At 42.0% G+C, this 16,690-nt stretch overlaps 2 protein-coding genes across 3 annotated transcripts in view; one reads left to right on the top strand and one right to left on the bottom strand.

The window, feature by feature from the left end:
• The window catches only part of pmvk (phosphomevalonate kinase), a 69,948-nt gene extending 60,902 nt beyond the window's left edge, over nucleotides 1–9,046 (bottom strand). The window contains exon 1 of the mRNA XM_083526155.1: nucleotides 9,042–9,046. The gene's annotated coding sequence lies outside the window, so the exon portion shown is untranslated. The remainder of the gene's footprint in view (nucleotides 1–9,041) is intronic.
• The window catches only part of bbs9 (Bardet-Biedl syndrome 9), a 125,421-nt gene that overhangs the window by 47,396 nt on the left and 61,335 nt on the right, over nucleotides 1–16,690 (top strand). For both annotated transcript variants that reach the window (XM_083525621.1, XM_083525622.1), the window contains 2 exons: nucleotides 711–863; nucleotides 14,277–14,459. In XM_083525621.1, the coding sequence (XP_083381747.1) occupies nucleotides 711–863; nucleotides 14,277–14,459 (336 nt within the window). The remainder of the gene's footprint in view (nucleotides 1–710; nucleotides 864–14,276; nucleotides 14,460–16,690) is intronic.

Genomic DNA, 16,690 nt, shown 5'->3' on the forward strand with positions numbered 1-16,690 from the left:
ATGTAGGTGAGGTGAGGAAGCCTACTCAAGGTTCTAAATCGTTCTGACTGCAAGCCAGATCTTCCACTCCAACCTTTTTACACCTTATTTTTAAGAACCTGGTTTTGTGCACAGAGGCATTGTCATGCTGTTACAGGTTCGGGTCTCCCAGTTCAAGCGAATTCAAAGACATCCTATACCATTGCATACAAAGTCTGTGGTAAGGGTTTGTGAAGAAGCACACATGGCTGGTGTCCCAATATTTTTGCTAAACTATAGTATATGTTCATAAATTGGATTCAAATACGACATTTGAATCTATTTGAATGCACTTTTTTTGAGAAGAAGCTGAATGCCCTGTTCACTGACCAACACAAAGGTTTCAAGGAATCATTCGTAAAGAAAAGTTCATGTTACACATTATTAATGTGAGGGCGGACACTATATAACTAACACTGCAGGTCATACGTTTAGTTGGCAATAATAAAGTTGACGTTAAATGTTGCTTGTGCGTGCTTGAAGCTCCGTTTACACATCCTTCTCCCCCAACAGAGATCTTTACCCGGCTCTCGAAGTTTAGGGTACACGTAAATACGGTTAGTCAGAACGAATTGTTTTCAGATTGATGATAAACACATCTAGCAGTGGGCTTTTTTAATAGTCTGAGACACACACACACACAAAACTGAAACATATGTACTATTGATGTTTTTGTGCACTTTTTTTTGCAGCTCAGATTGAATGCACAGAAATATCAGGACCTGCTTTCAGAGCGAGCTGTTCAGTTCAGAGCCATCCAACGACGATTGCTCACACGCTTTAAAGACAAGACTCCAGCCCCTTTACAGAACCTTGACACACTAATGGAGGGCACGTATCGTCAGGTCGGTACACACACACACACACACACACACACACACACACACACACACAACACACACAACACACACAACACACACACACACAACACACACACACGCAAAACACAGACATTTTTGGAAATATAACATTATTGGGACGAGAACACACACTGGATTTGTGGGAACCTGATTTATTGATATACAACATGATTTATTGATATAAAACACACACACACACACACACACACACACACACACACACACACACACACACACACACACACCTTCATGGATATATAACATGTTTGGGACAAGAACACACACTGTTTCTAAAGACATGATTTATGTACACAGTGATCACACACAAAATCATGGAAATTTAAGATCACGGCTTTGTGGGGACCTGATTTATATAAACACAGAACCTCCAAACATACACATACGTACATTCATGTAAATAAAATATTATTGGTACATGATCACACAGTGGTCTTGTGGGGACATAATTTATTTATATACAAAATGGTCAACTCCCTCCCCTACACACACACACAAACACACACACAACACACACACACACACACACACACACACACACACACACACACACACACACACACACACACACACATTATTTAAATGACATTATATGGTCAAAACGCACACTAGCTTTGTAAGGACATGATTTATGTTCACAGTAATCACACACGCATGCACGCACTCACGCACGCATGCACACACACACACACACACACACACACACACACACACACAAGAGTTGAGGAAATATAACATGATTGGGACTTGAACACACTGATTTACTGATTTTGAGGGGACATGATTTATGTACACAATAAATACACACACACACACACACACACACACACACACACACACACACACACACCCACACTTTTTAATGGAAATATGACATTATTAAAACACAGGTCACATTGGCTTTGTGAGGACTTATATAAACAATATTCCCCTGACACACACAACTGTGGAAATATAACAGTATCGGGATACAATTATACACTGCCTTTGTGTGTACATTAATAGAACATCGACACCTGCATTGAAAGAGATGATGTATATACAAAATGTTCCCTTACACACACACACACACACACACACACACACACACACACACACACACACACACACACACATACAGAGACTCACTGAATGAGCACAGATTTATGACGTCTCTCTAATGGGTCTCTTGATGTTACATTACCCTCACAGCTAATAGCTCAACCTTTCACTCATGACTAGCATTCAGTAGGCACATATGGTAGCTTTCCTTTCTTCAAGCTTGGTGTGTTTGCACTTTTTATCCTGTGTGCAGTCATAAAACCGATTATCACTGTGTGAGAGTGTGTGTTTGTGGTATTACAAAGTGATGGTCCTCTGAAAGAACTGTTTACCTCCGTGACACAGGGCTACTCCCTCTCAATTAGCAGCTATTTGAATTAGGAAGATTGTGATTAATCATGCGGATGTTTTTTTTTTTTTTTTTAGCTTCATGAAGCTGTAAATTTTGGCAAAATAAGGTTACAGGGAAGGTACACTTAATGCCAGCGTGCCATGGCATAGCAAAACAAGAGGACAATTAACTTCATCAGGACATCAGTGCTCATTTACGCAAAAGCTTCTAGTCAAGTGGACTACAAAGGTTCAGCATTGAATGCTTTACAGTGACTTCTTTGTAAGGTTGTAATTACAGACATGAAGGATTTTCCAGACTGAAAGCTTGCGACATTCAAACACTCTTCGTCATGTCTTCGTCATGTCTTCATGTCTTTATTTTATGATTTTTTTTTTTAACCTAATAGATTTTATATAAACAGCCCACTTTTCACAGTTTTGTAAATAAAAAATTTTTTTGCCAGTTGAGTGTCGTGTTTAAGAGATGCTACACAACGTTAAGTAAAAAAAAAAAAGAAAAAAGAATCAGCCCTGGAAATTTGATTAGCGGTAAAGGCTATTTGTGTAATTAGAATTCAGGTTCTGTAATTTTTTTCTAAATGTATCAACAGATTTTAAGACAATGTTGGCATTTTGATCATTTTATAATATTTATGTGTATATAGCATTATTCATTTACAGACGCTCCCCACCTTATGAACAAGTTACCGTTCGTACCATGAATTTGTTCGTAAGTTGTTACTGTGTTCTTTATTCACATATCTCCAAATGATGTAAGAGCTATCAATAGCAAATAATATCAAGTAAACAATAAAATATACTAAAATAAAATATACAATATTTTTTCTTAATTAATACAAAAAATACAAATTATTAATAAAAAATTTCATTCGCCTTAGTCCATTGCGTTACGGTCGACAAGTAGCTAGCTATCTCTCCTTCGCTTTGAATTTTTTCGAATCCAAACAAATTTCACTTTGAGGACAGGTTTGTTCGTATCCACAAAAGTTCGTAAAGTGAATGTTCGTGAGGTGAGGAGCGTCTGTATAATGTGCTAGACTGCTAGCTTATCAAGAAACTATTAATTTGTTAGACGATTCCCTGAAATGAATTGGAATGAAATTGATAACTTCTTTTGAAAGTACAAAGCAAAATCTTCACTGGTGCATTACACTGACGTATTGTGTGTGTGTGTGTGTGTGTGTGTGTGTGTGTGTGTGTGTGTGTGTGTGTGTGTATTGTGTGTATTGTGTGTGTATGTGTATGCCTCTTGCTCCATCATCTCTCTTTCTGTCTCTTGCCCCAGCGCTTGTCTTGTTGATGGCGTGCGGGAAATGGCGACACCCTATACACAGTATAATGTAATGTATACACAGCCTGTCAGAACGGGGGTGTATTGATGGGTCAGGAGAGTGATTTGCACTCTAAATGAATAATTCAATCTGCACACACAAATAGATAGAAGTACCTTCTGTGTTCAGCTTACAATAAGGTGGAAAAACATCTCTAATATTTACCTCTTCGCAAGTCATTTCTTTGTATCATTTACATATCCTGTACATAATATATTGTATTTTATAAAATGTAGTAGATTGTACCCCTGACTGTTACAAATTGCTAACAATAGAGATTCCAAATAAATAAATTGTTTAAGGTGAGCATCCCCCACTGATTCATGTATAATTACTGTAAAAAAGATGTGTTCCTTCTTTTGTAAATTTCATATAAAGTTAGAGGGCAGTGTGTTCCCCCTTTGACATTGTTTTGGTTTAATGATAAATCATTGCTGGATAAATTATGGCTTAAAACTAGGACCCCCCTGGAACTCAGCCATCCTGCAAAAGTTAGTTAAAAGACATCTGGCTTTTATTTTCAGATGCTACTGAAGGCTTGATTAGCTTAACCGAGAGGATTAGATTAGAGCTGGAACCGAACTGTATATGAAGATAGGAGTCGAGTGGGAACATGAACCTCACAAGACCCATTGAGTCTTGTAAAGTATTTCCTTGATTGGTCAATAGCTGCTCTATAGAAAACCTAGGAATGTTTTTACTCAGGTGATATTGCATGTAAATACGTTTTAGCTCAATTAAAGTGTAAACATCATAAAGATCATGAAGAAAACTTATTTGCAGTATTTTAGGCAAAGGATATCTGCTGTGATGTGTTCAGCTTTTCCAAATTACCTTTAATGCTAACTTATAAGGCTCTTCTGTAGAGTTTAGAGGGGTCAACTAGAGAGAAGATAAAGGCTTAGGGATGTGCTTGTTGTGGTTGCTGTTAAAATTTACTTTGCAGGAGACAGAGGCCTCTACAGTTTGCTCACTTGCATAACTGCAGTTTGCACATGTACAAATACTCTCTGTCATGTCTTCTCTTTTGGCTTTGAAAACCCTTTCAAGCCTGAAGTTCATGTCACTCATGCATTTTTGATGAGACACTATCACCGTACATTAGCAAGCCGCGGCCTGCGCTGTGCAACCACGATGCTGTTCCACATGTTTTGTGGATGGTTAAGATTTCACCTTCTCGTTGCTCTCTCTACTTCTCTAGCCTTATATTTTATTCATGAAGGATGTGGGTGATGGTCCCGTGCCATCCTGATCAGGTCTGCTTTTTATAAAGGGGTCCTGGCTGCTCTGATTCTGATTCATAGACATGCACCCTTGCAAATACAAGGGCCGGGATCCAGGCTAATGACCCACTGCTTTAGCTTTACTTTACTTTACTTCACTAGTGAAAGAGCTCAGCATTTATTTTAAGAGAGGGTCTTAAAATGGGAGGTGGAAAACACATATGTTTCTCTCTGTTTTGGATTTCCGTCCACACTGAGACGGCATTTTCAGTCACCGAAATGCAGCTTTTTGAAAACGCTCTCTAAAGTGGATTCTATTGGATCAAAATGCTATTTTTGCATTGCAGTGTGGACTGTAAAAACAAAGGCTTTCGAAAACGTTGATGCATTTTTAGTCATTGCCACTGTGTTTCAAAAAGCTGGAAAGTGAGGAAACAGCAGGCGGAAATGACGCAGGTCGAAGCTTGGATGAGCAGTGTAAATGAGCAAATTTTGGAAAACGATTGAAAACGAAATTGTGGACGCTGAGCGTTTTTAGATAAGAACGCCATTTTCAAATTTAGTGTAGATTTAGCCTCAGTTGTTGGACTCTGAATAAAAAGATCACAAGTTCAAATCCGAGCACCACCAAGCTACTACTGCTGGGCCCTTAAGAAAGACCCTTAATGCCCAAATGCTCAGTTATAAGTCTTATATATAAGATCATGGGCATCTGCAAATGCTCTAAATTTTTAAATGTAAATTGGTCAGAAGATGAAGAAACAAATAGAAAGGTCTAAAAAGCAAATGGGAGAATTTCAGGGAAGGGGGAATCCCCAGCTGCCTCTATTCCCACAACTATTTCACCTCGTAATGAAGCTTTGCAAAGACCCCGCCATGTTGCTGCAGAAGCCTGTTAAGTTCCCTTTGCCTTCCTGTAATTAGCATCTGAGAGGTGTGAGAGGCAGCGCCATGAGTGACAGGCCTTGGCAAGGGCTCATAATAGAGGCCTCTCTCCTGACAAGCTTGATTTATTTGGGCCCAAATAGGGCACTAAACAGGCCTAAACAGTTGCTAAAAGCACCCAAACAAGGGGCCAACACTGATCTCCCTGTCTTCCTGAGACCTGACATTAATGTTTGATGGTCAAAGATTTGTGTGCACTTGTCTGAAGCCCAGTTCGAAAAGGGGGTCTGTCAGATAGTACCTCTGTTTGTGTAGCACATGAAAGGCCTGAGGGCGAACCTGCCTCGCACTCCCTTCAACCACTCAAAGATCATCAAACGAGATACATGTGATACTTCTGGAAAGTTCCTAGGCACCTACAGATGACGTACTTCTAAGGCACTGTGATGGAGATAAATGACAGTCAGCACCAAGCAAGAGCAAAACAGCTGCCCTAACCACCATTCCCGATACTTTGTTGTGCCACTTGTCACACTAGACGAAAAGAAAGTAAAGAAGTATCACCCCTTAGCCAATCACATGAAGCCAAGTGTTTTTCTGAATGTCTGTGTTCTTACAATACTAGACCATCTCTCGCTAGTGCCACTTTTTAGATCCTGGAAGCACCCAGGCACAGCGATACCCTTGTGAGAGGCTGTCCAGGTGTTTGCCCAAAGGGGGGCCGATTCAGTGGGGGGTCGAGGCCCAGGCATTCTCGCAAATGTTCTGTAGGAATCTCTTGGAAAAGTTTACACTGCCCAACCAAAAAGTATACAGCTGGCACTGCAAAACACTACTATGTGTGTACGTTAGAAGCAGCAGCAAAAAGCAGCGTTTGGTTTCCCCATCTATTCTTGGCTTTTTTTTTTTTTTTTTACTCTACCTAATAATGACGGCATGATATGTGTAATGTAATATCTTGTCTCAGTAAGATGGATTTGGGAATTACAATGGCTGACCTTCCACTGGGAGCACCCTGCAAAACCAGCTTATTTGTGGCCATGTTGCCATAGAATCGGGATTGTATTAAGAAATGGAGCATATCTTTTGCCTGCTGCTCTTTTGTATATGACTCTGAGACTCTAGCACCATGCTAATAGGATTACCTCTATTGTAATTAAAATGGCCCACATTGAATCTCAAAACTCTGGCACAAAAATGGCTTGTTTTATTCATCCATCACTAATTTATTTTTGTACATTCACATTTTAGGTGCACTTGGTTTACATCCTTTGCTAGTTTCTTTTTCCTTTGTTTTTTCTTTGGCACATGGAAAGAAGTGGTTGCTCAGTAGATAATGCTCTGGGTTACTGATCAGAAGGTCAGGGTTTTAAGCCCCTGTATTGCCAAGCTGCCACTCTTGGGGCCCTTGAGAAAGGGCTACTAAGGTCCCTTAACTCTCTGTGCTCCAGGAAGCTGTAACATGAATGACTCGCCACTCTGACCCCAGCTTCCTAACATCACTGAGATATGCGAAGAAAGAAATGATCTGTAATAGACTGGCATTCCATGTAATAGACTGGCATTCCATCCAGCTTGTATTTCCATCTCATGCGCAGTGATCCTGGAATAAGTGATCCGAATTCAAGCTGACTGACCTAGTAATAAAAATAAGTGAATGCAGAAGTGAATTAAGAGTTGCAATGACTGATGGAATTCTGCGATGAACTGGCATCGGGGTTGTTTTCCTGCTTTGTACCCAGTGTTTCCAGGACTGGCTCCAGATCCACAGTAACTATGACCAGGATTAAGTGGTTGCTGAAGATCAGTAAAGAATTAAACAAAGCTTGAAGAACCATTGAGTGTTTGGATCTCTGCAATGGACTGACAGCCCATCTGGGGCCTCTGGGGCAGATTTATGTGTTCTACTGACCCCATCGTAACTTGAAAATATAGTAAGTTGAGGCATGGACTAGACTACCAAGGAGTCTTAAAGAAAGATGATCATTTTGGGGTAGTATACAGTAATTCTTTTATCATTTATAATTGAACAGGTAATTAGCAAACATCTAGCTGATGAGACTAATCAGTGCGCTGTCGAAAACACAGAAAGAATACATGTTTTAAGGAGTAAGGCATCTCACAAGGTGATGTGTACATTCTGGCAGCATTCTAACATATCATACTATTTTCCTGCCACCTGAAAATAATTTATTTTTGTACTTTTTTTGCGTCACTAGAGTCATAATAAACTTTCTTTCGGCTTCTCCCATTAGGGGTCGCCACAGCAGATCATCCGCATGTTTGATTTGGCACATGTTTTTACGCTGGATGCCTTTCCTAACGCAACCCTCCCCATTTATCCGGGCTTGAGACCGGCACTAAGAGTGGCTGGGGTTGGTTCCCTGACCAGGGATCGAACCCAGGCCGCATCGGTGAGAGCGCTGCACTGTATGTATGGGCAACCTCATATAAATACATATATATATTTCCATCCATTCCACACAGTTCCATCTATTCATGCAAACCCAGCTTGACCCTGACCAGGATAAAGCTCTTACTAAAGATGCATGAATTAATATTAATGCAAAAACATGAAATTGCATGAGCAATTGCACAAGTGTAGTGGAATCGTCAGTAGTGGAACAGTAGTGGAATCGTCATCCTAGTCAACATATCATCCTGACTGAATGTTAAACATACTCGAAGGGACGTGTGTGGAGAGTTTGTGTGTTTGAGGACGAGAGTTGAGAGGATACACACTGAGGATATATAGTCTACAGAGTTGTGGTTTCACAGGGAAGTTCTTGTCATTAGATTTAAGACTGCATGCTTTGGCTGTACGTTCGTTTTCGAGCTTCACCCGGAATGGAAAACGGTCAAGATTTACACGAGGCCTGCGTGAATAGGCGAGTATGTTCTAGGTCGACGTGTGTAACTTTTACAGGTTAGCAGCGTACGCAGGCCCGTTTTTCAGGGAGTGCCCAAGTTTCCAATCATCTTAAAAAAATGTGTTCTTACAGTGGGTTTTGAAATAGTGGTATAAAATGTGTCTTGTGGAAAGACATTTTTTAAAGGAGTCTGCTTGCCTTTCTGAGTAAAAGGTAACAGCTAAATTAGTGGCATACTTCTGGCATACTTTCTCAAACCCGTTTTATTTTTAAGTCAACACGTTTTTCATGTCCACCTTTAGCATTTCCGCGGCTAAGATTAGTGCAACAATGGCGGATTTATGCGATTACACATATTTGCTCTGTAATCAGAGGCCCTGCATGGCAAAGGCCAGGCTCCGCTGGATATTTATCTTGTTTCTGTAAATTCTGAAGCTGTGTGTGCGTGTTTTCTTTCGTCTTCTTTGAGCCATTCAAAGGAGGCCATTGAGAGAAAAGCAAACAGGTATGACGGAGCCAAACAGCAGCATGCGCTGCGAAAATCGGTGACCCACAATCAGCTCACTGTCACTTTTGCTCCCCCTCCCAACATTAACATTTGCATTAAAGGACGGACAGAGATACAAAGAGACAAGTGTCGAGACACGCAGCACAATCACGCATGCATCGAGCACGCGTCGTCTTGCCGGCATTGCCTTCGAAAGATTCCAGATGTGACCCAAGCTGCTGTTAAAGGTTAAACATACATAACATACATAACATACATAAACACACTTTGAGAGTTTGTAGCAGGTTCTTCATTTCCTTCACCGAATATTCTCTTTTTCTTGAACCTCGCTATGTTTGCCTGGATTTCTCTTCAATCTTTCTATTGTCAGGCTTCTCCAGATGCCTTCTCCAGTCTCCTTTGCCTGAGCCGGCGACTCTGGAGAGCACTTTTTTAAAGCTCGCTCATTGCCTTTAACATTAATTTGAGCCATTTAACCACAAGTCAAACAACTCTCTGTCTTTTCGGGCTCGTTTTATATTAGTCACGCAGCAGGTTTTTTCCCAAGCTTTCCACTTTCCCAGACGGAGCACTGAGTCCATCTGCCTGTCACACTTTCATTAAGGCTTTACGTTGCGTGTATATATATATATATCTGCGTACATTCGCCCCGACGAGAGTTTTAATACATGTCAGATCTGCCACATGCCCCCAAAGAGCGGCCAGTTTAAGGGTCTCTCAGAGGGCAATGGAATGTCACGTGGTCTGTTTTCAGGGGAATGGGGATGGTTCAAGGCAGAAAATGGGGAGGGGAATGAAAGAAAAGAGAGTAAATTAGGGGAATTAGCATTTGTGTTAGGTGAAAAAGCTCATATTTGGCCCCTTAGACTTAGGAAGTGCACTACTGTCTTCTTTCAGATCATGTGATTGGATGTCCTTTGTTCATCGAGATGCCAGAGTTGCACACCTGGCAAGTTTTGCTTTTGTTTTTCAGACTTTCTGGCAAACGCACACGCGCACACGCTTTGACTCATGATTCAGTCGAAGATTGGACGAGGAAAAACTCGGTGCTTCTTTATGTTGTGTTGTCTTAAGGACGCAGCCAGACGGCAGAGTGTTATCTCTTGTAGATACACCCAGTGGCGTCTCAGTTGGGGTTTTGTTTTTGTTTGTGCCTTGCAGATTTTTGGGCATGCTTTCAGTCGACGTGTGTGGAATCCTTCGTGTACGCTGTTCAGCTGGAATATTGTTAAAAGAGTTTAGCCTGGAGTATTTGATGATTTGTATACTATAGGTTCCTGAGGGTTTTCTTGGGTTCCTGTGGGTTCCTGGGAGTTTTAATGTCAGTCTAAATGATTTACAGTCACTGAGATCTTTGGTTCTTGGATTCAGTTTGAGTATTTCAGAAAATCTGTCTTCGAGCATAAAAGCAGCTCAGGGACAGGAATGGACTGATGAGAATTGGACCAAGACCATCTTCAGCTTTTCTTAAAATGCTCTAATAAAATGTACACCACATGGACAAAGGTTTGTGGACACCTCACCATAAGATTAAATGTGCTTTTTAAACATTACGTTTCACACTGAGTCCTTGTTTGCTTTAATAATAAGCTCCACTGCTTCTGTTCCACTAGATGTTGGAGTGGAGAAATGTGGAGGTTCATCAGGCCACAAGGATGTTAGTAAAGTCAGGATCTGATGTAGGTGAGGTAAGGAGGCCTGGGTTGTAGTTAGCATTTCAGTTCATTTCAAAAGTGTTCAATAGGGTTGAGGTCAGAACTCTATAGCGGAAGATATTCCACTCCAACCCATGTAAAGCATCTCTTCATAGAGCTGGATTTGTTCCTCCTAGTTTAAGTGAAGAGAAACTCTAACCCTAGGTGCTACCACATCCAGAGGCATCCTATACAATTGCACAAGCTTGTGGTTACAGTTTACATATATGGCTGGAGTTTAGCTATCCCAATACTTTTATCCATATTGTTTAGCCCAGCTGAGGAAATCTATGGTAGTAAATCGTGCGATCGAGGATTGGTGTGTGTTTGTAGCGTGTGCAGTGTGAGCAGGGTCACTGTGTGGAGGTGGCCTGGCTGCAGCATGGGAGGTGAGTTTGGGTTGGTGATTACAGAGCGGGAACAAGCATCTGCTAAAATGAGTAGAGAAAGCTGCTCTAATGAAAGGCCTCCTCTCTGCCTTGCAACGTCTAAATCTGGAACCTCGAACGGATTAGAAACGAACGTACACAAACCTCTAGCGGCCTATCTCTGCAGGTCCGGGGGCACACACACGAATTTTCAGGGATATGTATATACATGGAAAAAAGGGTTGGTTTTTAACAGACATTCAGTCCTTACCAGGCGAAAATTGTTCACATCTGCTCAGTTTATAATTTTAATTGCATCTGCATTTTGAAATGATATCACAATATAGGTGTTAACAATATGCTAGAATTTTTATTTTTTTTTGTTTTTATCCATGTACGTAAAAAAAAAAAAAAGACTTTGATTTGTGTCCCGAATTGTTCTTTTTTTTCGTACTGTAATCCAAGCCCAAACCAGGTAAAGATGAGGTCCAAAAGACCAAAGCATGTTCTTTTTTTTTTAAAGACAAGAGAAAGACCAGATTTGCAGAATGAGCTTCTGCTGTAGTGGGATGTAGTGTCGGCCCTCAAAAAGGAGCTGGAGGATTAGCAAGAATCAGGGGAGAAACAAAAAAAAACAAAACAAAACAAAGAGCTCTGGCCTTATCAGACCGTGTGGTTTGGAGCCTTCCACGGCGGCCGATAAGCCGAGCTCAGGTTGCCCGTGTGGGTTGCCAGATGCTATCGCACGTACGAGTCTTTCTCGAACCTCCCTGACTCTGCGCTCCAAAGGCACGGTTTATAAACAAGCATTGTCCGGGCCAAGCGACCGAATGCTATCGAGCCGAGCGCTATCTCCACACCGTGACCGAACACAAAAGCAGTTACTGTCTAGGATTATTTGTCAGCACGATCCCGATCTTTCGTTTTCTCTCTCTATCTCTCCCTAGGGAGCTATTTCCCTTTTCCCACACACATTTTTTCGAATTATGCTGCATGCGAGTGCACACTCTTATGCCATGTCCACACTTTGTTCGAAAACACACATTTTTCTCTTTGTTTGTGCCTTCTGTCCAGACTGTGAACGAAATGAAAACATTGTCTTGCCTTGTGTAAACGATTTTAGATGTAAAATTTATCCGGATTAATGTAGACATAACCTACGTCTCTTCTTTCTTGCATGTGTGAGCAAAAGCGATATTTTGAGGGGATGCGATTTACTCGTCTGTGATTTCTTTTTACATTTGAAAGCACCTGCTCTTTCTGTATTTGGAGCACTGGCTACATCCTTGAAAACGTATTATTATATCCTGTATCAGCGAATCATCGTGTCTTTCTCTGCATCTGTTTTTATTGCGGCTTGTCTAAGCTCTCAAGCTGTACGTCTAGCGATCGATCTAGACGGCATCAGTTTGTTGTCTTTGTTGTTGTTGTTGTTTTTATCTATTACCGGACCACTTTCTTCCTTGTGTATTTTTGAGCCACACATGGCACAACATCACACAAACCCAGACACCTCGGCTCCCGTCTCGAAGGTCCCCTATTGTTTCAGATGCGCGTTGTTAATTGTTAACGCGCTACAAAAGCCAAGCTTGTTTTCATGACATCCGCGTCCCTCCTGGTGCCTCGTAAAAACCTCCTTGTTACGCTTCAATAATTCATGGGTTGTGGAAGAATCTCGTAACGAACCTACCGCAGGGGGAAGTCCGCTCTTTGCCCATCACAGACATTCCGACACCTCAGTACTCCTCTGCACTCCTGTCTGGACTTTTCCACTAGCTTATCTCACGTTCCCAAATCGTTGTGAGAAGAGCTTTCCAGGAGAATGTCGACGCCTCATGTTTGGATGAGCGCATTTCCCTCTCGTCAAGGTGCAAGCAAGACCGCAAAACCGAAAGCATCCCTCAGCCAAAAAGAAACAAAAACAAAACAGCGAACGAATAAATACGTGGTGTTTATCCCATCTGGGGAGATATTTCTGCCTCTCAGCTTGCGGCTGCGTCCCTCAGGAATAATGGATTTGCTTGGCTCGTCTTCAGCGCTGGTTACTGGTCACGGTTTGTTTTGGGTTGTAAATGTAACGTCGGAAATAGACTGCGTATATTTAGGCTGTGTAATTTTTGCTAAATGCATTGGTAAGCGAACAGCTATGGCAGCTGTGTGTGTATGTGTGTGTGGACCTCCTTAAAACCAGCTTTTTGAAGAGCTAATCATTTTAGTTTTAACAACTTACATGCTATTTGTTTTTGCCACAAAGATCAATATTGAGGTTTTTTTTGGATTCGGCTGCAGAAGATTTCTCGCAGACCCTCCGGTAAAGTTGAACGCTCTAACCCGAGCGTTACGCTGTTCACGCTTTGCCGTTTTGCCACATGAAACCAGATGCGAAGCTGCACTCTGTCTGCTAATCTCCTCTCCTGGACAGTCGGGCCTAGATCCAGTCCTTCACACCACACTCACACACTCACAACACACACACACACACACACACACACACATACACCACCATGGTTTAAATGTGCCTTTGTTCCATCTCAGCTGGCATCAATCAGTTCTTGCGCCGGCCCTAACAAAAGCCCCTTCACCGTGGCTCAGTTTGCCTTGGCACAGGCCTTTTTGTCACCACACACTCCTCTCTGTTAGCAGGCTACACTTTCAAAGGCAGCTTCCTGGTTTTCATTCCTCGGAGACCTAGCGGTTTGCAAAATGATTGAACGTGAGTGAAAACTTAGGCGTACAGGTGACAGGTCACTTCAGCAGCCCGGAATTCACTGGTGTGTGTACGTGAAAAGTATCCTGTCTAAATAATGCCTTTTATTTTCGTTTTTGACATTTTCTTACTGCACCGAACCGATCGGAAGGCTTTTATCCTAAAGTGTGGCCTCTTTTCGTCATTTTACCCCCACCATTCTCGTTCAGTTTACCGATCATTTTCCTGTCAGCACAGCTTCCGCTTCCCCCAAAAAACCTCCACGTACAAGTTTAAACCTGCTGCCTGTACCGCTCATAACCTTCCACAGGGGTCTCCAGTTTAAACCTGGAGGTTAATGTACTTGCATGTGACTCAAGTTTTCCCTTTTCCCCTTTCCCTTTTTCCCCCATCGGTCAGGTGATAGCCCTGGCGGATGCAGCCGAGGAGAACCGAGCGTGTCTGGTGCAGGCCTTCTCCAGGTTACGCAGCTCCACGCATCTGCTCATCCTTCTGGTCTCTCTGTGGCAAGGACTCGGCGTTGAGCAGACAGCTATACTGGAGGCAACACTACTGCCCCTGCTGCAGGATACACCACAGCTGGTGAGGACACACACCCACACAAACACACTTTTTACTGGTATTAACAAAGAGAGGTCCTGAGATAATCAATTAACGCACACATTTTTTTGTTATTATAACAAGTATATTTAATGGCTCTACATTAGAGACAGATTTCTATTTATTGTCATGCTGTAGGACGATTCAACCTCCCGTGAACCCACACACACACACAAACGCATGCAGATCAGATAGCAATATATAAGCTATAAAGTATGTGACTGGCACTGCTGCAGGTTCCTTTGCATCTGTACAATGCACAAATACAGTACGATGAGAAGGCCATAGCAAAGCCTACAGTGATGTTAGTGCTACCTTTCATGCCTGTGTAGTAAAAGAACACCCCCGCACTGTCACTCTCGCTTCTAAGTACCCTATTTTGGGCAGCGTCCTTGACCTCGGAGGCCCCAAAGCATAAACACTGCTGCTGAGAGCGGACCAATTGTTTGTGCTCTTTAGGAACAGTATCAGGGTTTTGTGTGTGTGTGTGTGTGTGTGTGTGTGTGTGTGTGTGTGTGTGTGTGTGTGTGTGTGTGTGTGTGTGTGTGTGTGTGTGTGTGTGTGTGTGACTTACTGACTGACTGACTTGATCCATTCCACAAACTAGCATATTGAAAGAATCGGTCCATTGAGCGCTGAGAGATCAGAGGAAGAGGGAATGTGTGGATTTGCCTTTCTGTCTTTTCCCAATTTCACTGACTGTTAATTTTTCCTTTTACACGCTTAAGGCAGGAGGCTATTTGACTTTTTTTTTACCGTTTGAACTTTGCAAACTATCACATTAAACACATCCTGTGTGGTTAGAAAGAAATATGGATAAAAATTAATTTATGTATACAGTTTATACAGTTCATTCTTCAGTCAGAGCAACAAAAGAATCTGTGTTGCCTTGCTTGATGATCTTAATTATAAGATTGGCATCAACGTGAGGTAAACATGCTGGTGGCAGAGTTTAATTTATACAACTGTACAGACAGGCCGATATTTAACAGACAGCCAGACTGACCAATAGGCAGACAGACGGATGTATAACAAACAGACTGACTGACCAGAAGACAGACAGTCAGACACAAGCAGGGGACCCAACAGGAAACGTGCTTGACAAGCAGACTAACAGGCAGATAAACAGAAAAGCAAATAAACCAATCAATAGACAGGCAGGCAGACTGGAAGACTGATTGACAGCTGCACAGATTTAGAGAAAGAGTCCAATGAGCACAAAATGGACTGTGACCAAAAGACAAACAAAATACCTCATAGTCAGGCCAACAGACAGACAGACAGACAGACAGACAGACAGACAGACAGACAGACAGACAGACAGACAGACAGACAGACTGACAGACAGACTGACAGACAGGCTAATGGACACAGAAAGAGAGACAGAGAGACCAACAGACCAACAGACCAAAAAATATATGACCAGACAGGCCAGCAGACAGAAAAATTGACAGACAGGCCGAAAGACCGACAGAGAGACAGACTGACTGACAGGCCAATAGACAGACAGACTAACTGACAAATTAACAGACAGGCCAACAGCTTGACAGATAAATTGACAGACAGACTGAGTGACAGACAGTGGGCAACAGAAAACATGTATTTAACTAAGCAGCTCAATAACTACAATTAAGGACTAAATATGTGGTTTATATTAATACAATAATAAAAATTTAAATATTAAGAAGAAAAAGAACAAAATAATTTATTCCAAGAGAGAGCTGCCTTACAAATTAGACTGCCATTCAAGCCTATATTCAATTCTAGCTTTATAAGCCTGCAAAACGGATAAACGACAACATCACCTTTTCATCTAATAATATAATACCAAAGAAATCGAATAAACGACTGTCATTTTCTGGCTTGTAGTGATTAATGGCCGTGTGTGACGGCGCTTTCTCCCGGGCCGCTTTTCCGGGCGTTGCCATCACTCTGTTCACCGAACACACACCGCACGAGGCTAATCCCAGCTGCAGGTCACTGCAAATACCTCCAGAATGAAACCCGGAGAGCTCCTTCGTGGGTAAACAGTGACAGGTGGCTCACACACACACACTCGAAAATTCTTGTACACATCAGGGCTGTAATTTGCAGTGCTGCTATATAAGCCAACATCTAAAGCAGAACAGTGTCCTCATCTGAATGGGTGCGCTACATTTAGCCCCATTCCATATATACATACACGGCCTGCTATATTTACACGCCGCTCCTCA

This window comes from Silurus aristotelis, assembly GCF_946808225.1.
Source record: "Silurus aristotelis genome assembly, chromosome: 22".
NCBI lineage: Eukaryota > Metazoa > Chordata > Actinopteri > Siluriformes > Siluridae > Silurus > Silurus aristotelis.